The sequence below is a fragment of the Podarcis raffonei genome, chromosome 15, assembly GCF_027172205.1.
Source record: "Podarcis raffonei isolate rPodRaf1 chromosome 15, rPodRaf1.pri, whole genome shotgun sequence".
Classification (NCBI taxonomy): domain Eukaryota; kingdom Metazoa; phylum Chordata; class Lepidosauria; order Squamata; family Lacertidae; genus Podarcis; species Podarcis raffonei.
The window spans coordinates 8,515,475-8,526,894 of record NC_070616.1 but is presented as its reverse complement, the minus strand read 5'-3'; the positions used below and the strand labels follow the sequence as shown (position 1 = coordinate 8,526,894).

At 47.6% G+C, this 11,420-nt stretch overlaps 1 protein-coding gene across 2 annotated transcripts; it reads left to right on the top strand.

The window, feature by feature from the left end:
• Positions 1 to 1,108: 1,108 nt before the first annotated feature.
• Positions 1,109 to 9,287, top strand: LYRM9 (LYR motif containing 9). 2 transcript variants are annotated; one of them, XM_053367257.1, is made up of 5 exons: positions 1,109 to 1,172; positions 5,310 to 5,455; positions 6,987 to 7,079; positions 7,573 to 8,087; positions 9,016 to 9,287. In XM_053367257.1, exons 2-4 carry the CDS (start codon positions 5,330 to 5,332, stop codon positions 7,588 to 7,590), a joined length of 237 nt encoding a protein of 78 aa, XP_053223232.1. In that variant the 5' UTR covers positions 1,109 to 1,172; positions 5,310 to 5,329; the 3' UTR covers positions 7,591 to 8,087; positions 9,016 to 9,287. The 2 variants fall into 2 exon arrangements, with proteins under 2 accessions (XP_053223232.1, XP_053223233.1); XM_053367258.1 differs by lacking the exon at positions 1,109 to 1,172 and adding an exon at positions 1,680 to 1,773.
• Positions 9,288 to 11,420: the final 2,133 nt, after the last annotated feature.

The window sequence follows — 11,420 nt, the reverse complement described above, 5'->3', positions numbered from 1 at the left end:
CGTCGCTGATTATGTACCACAGAGATAGATACTGTTAGAATTATAGATAACAGAATCTTAGAACTGTAGTTACTTCTTTTGCAACCCACTCACAACAAAAAACATAGCAAGAAGCAGACGATTTTGTTTTGCTTAACCCCCCTCTATGTGTAGTTATTTCTCTTTTCTTTCTTTCTTTCTTTCTTTAATGAATGCGCAATAAATAATCAATACAAAAGCAAGGTTTTGTTTTGCAGAATGATACTCATAGCAATATTTTTTCCATACAAAACAAGGAAAGAATATTGTTGTTTTTGCTGTTAATAATAATAATTAATTATACCACTATATTAATACTGATGGTGATTATGACTCCATACAAAATAAAACCTGAGTTAGAAAGAATTAATTCTGGATAATAATAATAATTTATCCACAAGCAGGCTCGACGTTAAGCAGAGGTTGGCTGGGCCTCTGTCATGGATGCTTTAGCTGCGTGGCAGAGGGTTGGACTAGAGGACCCTCGTGGTCCCTCTCCAACTCTACAATTCTGTAATTGCTGATGGGTGCCCTGGGACCTAAACCCAAGCAACTACTGTGAAATTCTGAATATCTTTCATGATCTGCATACGAAGCTTTCCTGCATACATTTAGAGCTCACGATTTCTCTCCAATAACCCCTTCCCTCCCGCTTCCATATAGAGCCGCACTCCTTAGCACCCTTGGCAAACCTCAGTTCCCGGATTCTTTGCGGGTTTTGTGTTTGGAATGTGTGTTGAATGAGATTTACGTATCTGCTGCGGATCTGCTAGGAGAAGACAGTCTCATCCCACTTCCCTAGAACAGGCATCACCAAACTCAGCCCTCCAGCTGTTCTGGGACTACAATTCCCATCATCCCTGACCACTGGTCCTGTTAGCTAGTCATGATGGGAGTTGTAGTCCCAAAACAGCTGGAGGGCCGAGTTTGGGGATGCCTGCCCTAGAATTAATTCACACGGAACTCAGTGAGATTTACTCCTGAGTAAATGTGTGCTGAGCAGGGCGGCTTCCAAAGAGAACCCGGAAGCTTCGTATTCAGCAAATTGGATGTGTCCCTCTGTTCTTTTTATCTCTACGTTGCCCGGAGAACGGACGGCAGAGGTGTCCTGGAAAAAGGAACTGCGCATGCGCCAGGAGGAGGTCAGCTTCTCGGTAAGGGAGCTTTTGCAACAGGGAATGTGCATATATGCGTGTGGCGGGAGCTGGGGTGCTTCGTGCACAGGGGGCCGTTGGAGACTGTATACTGGGGAAGGCCTGTAAGACAGATTGGGAGGTGAAGGGGAGGGTGGAATGCAATGCAAAGGTTGCAAACCCCCATAGGCGCCGACTCCATGGGGCTTGAGGGGGCCCGAGCCCCCTCAAAAATTCGTTTGGGGGGGCTCCGCCCCCCCAATAATCTCCGGCGCCCCTCCAGCAGAGCGCCATCGCCGCCCCTCCCCCAGCCCAAAATGCACAGGGGGGGCGGGCTGCATGCCTCCTGCCCTCCCTCCCGAGCAAAAGCTCCACCCAATTTCCTTTGGAGCTGATTAATAGGCGCAGCACGCTCTCCCCTATTCGCTCACGAGGAGGCGGCGCCACTTTATTTGCATATTCATGAGCTTATTTATTATTCATGAGCTTTCCCGGGCCCCCCCAATATTTTTTATAAGTCCGCGTCGCTGCAAACCCCAGAATGCAAGAGGGGCGTCACTGGATGATACCCAGCTCTACCTCTCTTTCAAATCAGAACCAGTGAAGGCGGTGAAGGTCCTGTGTGAGTGTCTGGAGGCGGTTGGAGGATGGATGGCGGATAACAGATTGAGGTTGAATCCTGATAAGACAGAAGTACTGTTTATGGGGGACAGGAGGCGGGCAGGTGTGGAGGATTCCCTGGTCCTGAGTGGGGTAACTGTGCCCCTGAAGGACCAGGTGCACAGCCTGGGATTCATTTTGGACTCACAGCTGTCCATGGAGGTGCAGGTCAAATCTGTGTCCAGGGAAGCTGTCTACCAGGTCCATCTGGTACCCAGGCTGAGACCCTATCTGCCTGCGGACTGCCTTGCCAGAGTGGTGCATGCTCTGGTTATCTCTCGCTTGGACTACTGCAATGCACTCTGTGTGGGGCTATCTTTGAAGGTGACCCGGAAACTACAACTAATCCAGAACACGGCAGCTAGACTGGTGACTGGGAGTGGCCACCGAGACCATATAACACCGGTCTTGAAAGACCTACATTGGCTCCCAGTACATTTCCGAGCACAATTCAAAGTGTTGGTGCTGACCTTTAAAGCCCTAAACGGCCTCGGCCCAGTATACCTGAAGGAGCGTCTCCACCTCCATCGTTCTGCCTGGACACTGAGGTCCAGCTCCGAGGGCCTTCTGGCGGTTCCCTCACTGCGAGAAGCCAAGTTACAGGGAACCAGGCAGAGGACCTTCTCGGTAGTGGTGCCCGCCCTGTGGAACACCCTCCCACCAGATGTCAAAGAGAACAACAACTACCAAACTTTTAGAAGACATCTGAAGGCAGCCCTGTTTAGGGAAGCTTTTAATGTTTGATGTATTACAGTATTTTAATATTTTTTTGGGAAGCCGCCAGAGTGGCTGGGGAAGCCCAGCCAGATGGGCGGGGTATAAATAATAAATTATTATTATTATTATTATTATTATTATTATTATTATTATTATTAACATTGTGCAAAGCGGCAAAGGCATCCCCCAAGTTAAGGCAATGCGGGCTGAGCGCGTTTCTACCCCTCTCTTACTCCAAAGAGCTCGAGGCTGCGTAAAGAGTGCTCCCTGCTTGCTTGCAGGCGCACAATAACCCTGTGAGGTAGGCGAGTCCGAGAGGGTGGGAGCAATAGGTCAGCCCTTTTAGCTTCATGTCCTGCCAACCTAGCAGTTCGAAAGCACGTCAAAGTGCAAGTAGATAAATAGGTACCACTCCGGCGGGAAGGTAAACGGCGTTTCCGTGCGCTGCTCTGGTTCGCCAGAAGCGGCTTAGTCATGCTAGCCACATGACCTGGAAGCTGTACGCCAGCTTCCTCAGCCAATAAAGCAAGATGAGCGCCATAACCCCAGAGTCGGTCACGACTGGACCTAGTGGTCAGGGGTCTCTTTACCTTTTTATTAGCTTCATGGCCTAGCAGGGATGTGAACTCGGGTCTCCCAGGCTGATGCTCTTGAACCACTGAGCAATGCTGGAGACAGGGGTGGGGTTGCAAATCCGACACCCCCGGGCGTCTCTGGTGGGTGGGTGCAATGCAGCTGCCTTGGTGGGAGGGGAGGAGGCTATGGGTATGGGTGGGAACACACCTTTGGACCTTGGTGTAAAAATAGCAAATTTAACCTCAGGCAGCATGGACCACGGGAGGCAGATTGCGCACGGAAGCGCACGGAATTGCACCAAGGTGCAGTAAACAACTATCGTGGAATGTGAGCATGTGCAAGCCTGTGGCACAGTGCACTCACTGCGTCCAACATTCCTCCTCCGTGCTTTCCTGATTTATTGGCGGAGCGACTCGTAAACAAATCTGCTTTCACTAATGTATTAATTTTTAGGTGGCAATCCGAGCGGTAAATTTAAAGCTTTGATCGGTGCTTTTTAGGTGACAGTAAGCCAAGTTGTGGCAAATATGTGCGTGTGATTTCTACAGGTGGGAGAGAGAGCGAGAGAGAGCAGAAGCTGATATGTCTCAGGACTTACGCTGTTTGTTTGCAGGACATCTTGAATCTCATAATTATTGTTTTCCAGGATTCAAATACATTTTAGAGTTGGAAGGTGTTTTGCAGGCTGTCTCGTCGAACAGGCATCTTCCTCCTCCATATCATCAGTGTTGTCCTGGTAGAACTCAGCAAGGGACAGGATAGGGACAAAACGAATTGGCTTTGCCTGTCATTTAGTTTGCTCTGCTTGTCATTGACTCTGGCGCCACCTACTGTTTGGCTCCTTCCCTTCCACCCTACCAGTCTCAATGGGCACCAGCCGCCAGGCAGCTGCAGTTGTTTAAACTGTTCTTGTGTAGCCAGACATTTCAATGATCATTTTATACAGCTTTTAATAATTTTATAAGCATGCTTTTGCATTGTTGTACACCGCCCTGATAATTTATGAGAGAGCAGTATACAGATACTTTTATTAAATACATAAATATAAATAAAACGGTTTTTAATCAATCAGTTATACATAATGTAACACATCTTATAAATTGATATATAGGTATACATAAACGAGGAGTCACCTTCACCTTTCGATTAGAGATGCATGAATAATATCTGTTATACCATAATAAATACCAGAATTGTATTTTGAATTAAAGACAATGTTTACTTACAGAACGCTATACTTCTATTCAGAGCATTATAAACCAAGAATTTATTTCTGATATCAAGTTTAAATTTTTAGGGTACTCAATAAAATTTTCTCATTTTAGCACAAAATCCAAAAAATTCCCCAGTGTAGTGAGTCAGTTTAGCCACTGCTGTGAAACCTCAAAAACTTCCTATCCATTCATTCAAAGGTGGTGTAGTAGTCAATCTCTACATTTTTGCAAAACGTTTCCTATCAGCAGCCAAAGACACCATTTCTTTTTGCTCTGATATTGCTGACCTTTCTGAAATGAACCATATTTGAAGCGTTCTTTACTAGGGAGCAAGGCCTCTGCAACTCAGTGGGACTTACCTCTGAGTAAATATTTTGCCTTTAAAACTGCAGCTCCTCTAAGATCAGATCCAGGAGCAGAGCTGGTTACAGTGTCCTGGCCAAAAAGGGACAGGACAGCTCCTGCCACACAGTCGAAAGTCCTCGAATTTGTGGCTGATTCTCATGAATATGAAAATGTATGAATAATAATAATTTATACCCCGTCCATCTGGCTGGGTTTCCCCAGCCACTCTGGGCAGCTCCCAACAGAATATTAAAAACACCAAACACTAAAAACTTCCCTAAACAGGGCTGCCTTCACACGTCTTCTAAAAGTCAGATAGTTGTTTATTTCCTTGACATCTGATGGGAGGGCGTTCCACAGGGCGGGCACCACTACCGAGAAGGCCCTCTGCCTGGTTCCCTGTAACCTCACTTCTCCCAGCGAAGGAACCACCAGAAGGCCCTCAGAGCTGGTCCTCAGTGTCCGGGCTGAACAATGGAGATGGAGATTCTCCTTCAGGTATACTGGGCCGAGGCTAATGAATGACTAAATTGCAGGCTGAATGACAACTGTTTTAGCTGTCGCTTCAGGGATGCAAACCTTGACATTGGGGTCGCTTGTGCAATCTGACTAATACTCCTGGCAATTCTGTCGCGCTTTCTTTGAGGAGCTGAACGATCGCAGGCGATGGCTCCCCTCCCGGGAGCGGAGCTGGTGAAGAGCTCTCTGCAGCTGTACCGATACCTGTTGCGTTGCTGCAAGTTGTTGCCAGGGAAGAACGTCCAGGAGCACTACAAGCACATGATCCGGCAGGTAAGGAGGAAGACTTAGACCTGTTGTTGTTATTTAGTTGTTTAGTCGTGTCCGACTCTTCGTGACCCCATGGACCAGAGCACGCCAGGCACTCCTGTCTTCCACTGCCTCCTGCAGTTTGGTCAGACTCATGCTGGTAGCTTCGAGAACACTGTCCAACCATCTCGTCCTCTGTCGTCCCCTTCTCCTTGTGCCCTCCATCTTTCCCAACATCAGGGTCTTTTCCAGGGAGTCTTCTCTTCTCATGAGGTGGCCAAAGTATTGGAGCCTCAGCTTCAGGATCTGTCCTTCCAGTGAGCACTCAGGGCTGATTTCCTTCAGAATGGATAGGTCAGATCTTCTTGCAGTCCATGGGACTCTCAAGAGTTTCATCCAGCACCATAATTCAAAAGCATCAATTCTTTGGCGATCAGCCTTCTTTATGGTCCAGCTCTCACTTCCATACATCACTACCGGGAAAACCATGGCTTTAACTATACGGACCTTTGTTGGCAAGGTGATGTCTCTGCTGTCTAGGACTTAGACTTAGGATCATAGAATTGTAGATTTGGAAGGGGCCACGAGGTTCATCTTAGTTCAATGCCTGCAATGCAGGAATCTTTCGCTCAACGTGGGGCTCGAACCCTTGACCCTGAGGTTAAGCATCTCATGCTGTACTGGCTGAGCTATCCCAGCAAGTGTCCCTGGGATGCTGAATACTGGGAGCTTGCTTTGTACCAAGTCTAGCTCAGTATCACAGTAGCTCTCCAGGATTTCAGCTGGGAACAAGCCCAACTTGATCGCCCTGTCACCTAAACGTAAAGTCATGGCTGTCGTCCTACTCAGAGTAGACCCACTGAAAATCTTGGACAGGGCTAACTTGGCTCCCTTAGTTCCAGCGGGTCTCCTCCTAGTTGGATGCAACTCCAAGGCTCTAGTCCTCACACCCCAAGATAAAGGACTGGATTAAATAAGAACCTAGGAAACGGTCTTATTCAGAGTCAGCAGAAAAAGGGAGAAGCGTGTCTGCAAGGGGCTGGAAAAGATGGATGTCCGATATGATGTTAGCCTGACACGTTTTGCCTTGCATGAGCTTCCTTCAAGGGCTTATCTCACTGATTTCCTTATAAACTTTGGGTGGCCTTTGTGCAGCTTGTGGAGAAATTTGCAAGACTGGATGCTTCCTGTGTGCATATAGTGAGTCAGACTGTTGGTCCACGCAGTTTGGAATTCGTAACCTAGACCTCGGCAGAGAGCAGTTACAAGGCCATTGGAGAGAGCTGCCACTGGGGAAACAGAGGAGGCTGCTTTAAACAGAGTCAGACTCTTTGTCCCTCAGTATTGCCAACACTGGCTGGCAGCAGCTCTCCGATAAGGGTACTTCGGATAAGGAGCGTTCCTGGCCCTAGCGGGGATTGAGCTAGGGACCAAGATCATTAGGCCTGAACTGGGCGTTAAGAGATACTTATTTTCTAGTAAATGTCCTCTGGACTGAGTACTCCATTGTCCTTTAACTGAACAGGTCACTCTCTCCTTGCAAATTGTTTTGCAGAGTTTTCACGTCCATGCTGATGAAGACAACCCAGAGCGGATCCGGCAGATCATCAAGAGATCCATTGAAGATGCTGATTGGGTGATGGAAAAAGTGAGTATTCCTTGCAGCTTTCTGGTTTTGTGAAGAGGGACTGATTGCCAAACCAGTCCGGGAATTGTAGCTCTCTGAAAGGAACACATCTCTCAGCACCCTTAAAACTACAGCTCCCATAATCCTTTGGGGGGGGGGTAAGCCACAGCTGCCTGAAGGTGGCTTCTGCCTGGATTCTAAGGAGGACCTTCAACCAAAGACTTACAATGGGGGTGTGCTTCTGTTCAGAATGCCAGCCAGCCAGCTTTGCCCTTTTCCAGCACGCTCCATTCCGGACTCCACTCTCCTCCCATTGAGGAGAGACAAAGCTGGCCAAAGTCACTCCTAGCCACAGAGGACGGTTGGGCCCATGGGGACAAAGACGTATCCCACAGCACCCCCAAGTTATACCATTGCTCTTTCAGAGGGGCTGCGACCCCATCCAGCACAGGTAACCTGCCTGTGTCCCACACGTTTTGCTTATTTCCTGCCTGTTTCCCTCTTTCCCTTTTAGTATAAGAAACGAAAATAGGCCGGAAAGAGTTAGATGGAGAGAAGACGCCTCGTTTCTTGAATCAATTTGGGTTCAGAGGACCAGAGTGGATCAGCAGCCCTCGTCTTTCTCCGGTTGCAAAATGTACGATGGCGAACCCTACCTCGGCCTCCCTGGGTTGAGCTCTTTGCTTTCAGTGATCATCCATTGGCACAGACAAGCAGGATGCTGTCGCGATTTACCAGATTTCGGTTTCAGACTTAAATGCTGAACTCCCTTGATAATGGAGTCAGGATTTTTTGGCTGAAACATAGGGAATGCTTGAATCTCGAAAAAGGAGTTGTTTGAGATCTCAGGATGGAAAGTTGTGTCTACAGGATTCTGCTTAGGGCTGAATAATGAACGTAGCTTTGTTTTGCTGGAATTCAGATAAACAAGACACCCTTGGATTGGAGACTGCTGCTTGCTTTGAAATCTTCATTAAAAACAAGTGCATGGTAGCCACACTTCTGCTTACAGCCAATAAATCAGGTGCCGTTCACACACTGAAGAGTCATCATCATCATCAACCTTTTATTCGACCGTCAGTCAGAAAAAAGTACATTTGTCAATACACAGTTGTCAGCGCTGCCCAAGGTCCCAGCTCACACAAGACCAACGCTGCTTCTTGCTCAAGTTTAAAAGTCTTTATTGAAGTTCAGTCTCATTTCCAGACGCGCAGCGCGCAACGCTACATCTATCCATCAGACCGTAGAAGTCCCATCTGAATCTCCTCCCCCCTGACACCAGCTTAAGATTCTAGCCTTACTCCACCTCTTCCTCTGTTCCTTCTTTCTCTGGGTCCTTCTGCTAGTCGGAGTCTCAGCCCTCCGAGATTCCTCTGACGCTGATTCTCCCGACTCCTCCCCCCCCCTCTTTCGGGCTTTAGGACCTGGCTCCCAATCCGGGTTTTCTCCTGTCCCGCGCTCCTCCACATTTGAACTTGGCGCGCGCGCGCAGCCTCCCACTTTCCTTCTGACCGTTACACTTGTGTCACTGCTCCCCCTTTCGGGGAGGCTAGCTGGACCTGGCCTTCCCTCCGTCTCCCCACTCCCCGATGGAGGAGAAGCTGGTCCTGACTCACGTGACTCTTCCCCCCCACTGTGCTCTGGTGAGGGAACTGGCCCTACTCCTCCGCTACTCCTTTGGTACTCCCCTCTGGTTCCTTGTTTATGGATCGTCCCCTCTGGGATTCGCCTCGCCCTTACCATAGGCGCCCCCTCCTGGGAATCTTCAGATTCGCTGGAGAAGCTCATGGAATCTCTCGGTCCACTGTCATATTCCCCTACGCTCCCCTCTGATTCCTCTCCTCCGCTCTCTATTTGCTCTCTCCCCTGCTCTTCTGCTCCTGAGCCTCTGACAACAGTTAAAACATCCAGGAAGATTTTAGAACTTAGCCAACACTAAAATGGGCTAAACAGATAGCCCCATACACTGAAGAGTCAAGGATCTCTTTGCTGATTTAAATTAAAACGCCCACAGGCTATACAAAAAACCCCAATGTATGTGCCATTTGTAATTCAGTTTTAAGAAAGTGTGCCAGATTACATTACATGAAATTGCTTTTTTTGGTAGCCAAAAGGCAAAGAATTCATATTTACTTTAAAATGATATGCCTTGCTTTTCATTTCATCTGCGCTTCAAAGTGTCCTGCAAAGATCTAAAACGTTGAAAAATAAAACATAGGAACCCCAAGAGTCATCTAGTCCAGAATCCTTGACCTCCGTTTACAAACAGACTCCACCACCTTCACTAATCCTTTTTGGACTGGGAGGTTTGTCTCCTAAACTGTTTTTAAAAGTAAGGGTGTTTTTTGGTGACTCTGCAAACCACAAGATTCCCCCGAGCATGTTCCCCAGTGTCCCTTTGACTCCCATTTCCGTCAGCACTCACCCCCCAAGTTTGCTGTTAGAGGGAGTGATTTATTTCTTTTTTTACTCCAGTTGCCTACAAAATATTTAGGGTGGTTAAATGGGGTGGCTAAATCAGTAGCAGTCCACATGACCGTGTGCTGATACGGAACCACCCATCCTTAGAAGGAAAAAGGTATTCTTTCGATATTCGTACATCAAAGTTCCCAGTTACCGCTTGCAAACACATACCAAAGATTGTGTAGCCAATTCTGGCCACACACTCAAGTGTAGACCCATTGAAATGAATGGGCATGGCTACCTTAGGCCCATTAATTCCAGCAGATCTACTCTTGAGTGAAACTTCATTGGATACAAGCCTAATGGAGATTTTTCCAATCTCATGAGACTTCAGGAGTCTGGAGCATTGCAAATTCACCCCAATAACAGGTGGATTTAAGGGAATGCGAGCAGTTCGCCCAGTCCGAGAAGGCTTGACAAGGGATGCTGCAACAGTGACAATTAACAGAAGGCCAAACTTTGCAGGACGCTGCTGAAATTTTAAAGCCCAGAGTCCGCCACTGCCAAGTGTCCTGTAGCATTAAACAATAGTCTTTTGTTCTAGTTCAAGATGCTTTCATCTGCCTGCAGAGGGCAGCACAGGAAGCCCTTGGCATCTTCCGTTTAGCATCTTCTGATTTCTGATGCCTTAAAAAAAAGTTTGCTTCCTTGACTGGAAGAGGTTACAGTGTAGCCTCTGCAACCAGAAGCCAAATTTAATCTCATGGATAATGAACACCACAGCAAAAGAACCGGCGGTTGACCATTTCCACCTCGTTTGTGATTTACCAGGGCGGCATCTATCTTTAACAGGAATGTCTACTTTTTCGTGTTAATGGTTGGTTGAATCACTGCTACAATAACACACGAATGTTTTGTTGGTTTATAGCAGATTAGGGACTAGGCAACCCCAGGGAGAGTACAAATGAATGAATCCAAGCAATCCTAAACTGCTCTAAGTGCATCGTACGTACTGAATAATGAGCTGTCGTCTTAAGTCGACGCAATCCCTCGGGGCATCGGTTGCTGCCCTGATAATCTGGCAGATTTGTCCTACTCCTCCGTTGTCCCTGCTCAATTGAATTAGGCGGCTTAGGTAGCACTCACCATGCTCTCCCTACCCAAGGGGGAAAGTGTGTAGATTCTGCGAGCTGAGCGGAAAGCTTGTTGATTCTCAAGTGTCAAAAGCTGACACCCTCAATGTTTGCTTGTATCGTTCAAGGAAAGGGGAAGGGAGTTGCGCAAGGTGATGGATGTGTCAGAGGTCATGGGTGAGGTCACAGATGTGTCGGAGGTCATGGGCGAGGTCATGGATGTGTCAGAGTTCATGGGCGAGGTCACAGAGGTATCCTAACAGGATCTGTTGGCCCCAGCTTCTGTGGAAAGTCTAGTGCAAAGGTGTGTTTTTTTTTAGCCACAACCTGAAGATCTTGAACGTGAGAGATCGGGAGAAACAGAGTTTTGAAATAGAAGGGAGGCAATTGGCAGGTGAATGATGGAATCCACTTCCAGGGGCAAAACTCAAATTAGGGGATTGGCATGTGAATTCGGACAACCCCAAAAGACAGTTTTTGAGTCCGCACGATTGGGTCGACCACAAAGCCCAGCCAGGTGGCTGTTCTCTACCTTCGCTGGCAATTGATGTGTGGCAAAATTCTCTATGCCGCTTGATCAACTGATATTTATCCCTCCCTTATCAATACCATTGCTACCTTCTAGCAGCGAACACAGGAGGAGGGTGCCTAATGTTTTCAGAAGGACAATATAGATCAGTTCTATGGGCACTAAGCCACCGAGTCGTCCAGGTTCCTCTTTTTAATCTGCAATAAATAAATATTGGGGATATTTTTCTATCACACAGCATCAAAGATTAGGGATCAAGGAGAAGTTTGGGCTCAATTTGCCTTGAAAGGCAAAACC

Excerpts from the sequence above, each read along its gene's own strand:
- LYRM9 (XM_053367257.1), top strand. The coding sequence starts at position 5,330 with ATGGCTCCCCTCCCGGGAGCGGAGCTGGTGAAGAGCTCTCTGCAGCTG. Across the intron at positions 5,456-6,986 it reads ACAAGCACATGATCCGGCAG|AGTTTTCACGTCCATGCTGA; the intron begins GTAAGGAGGAAG and ends ATTGTTTTGCAG.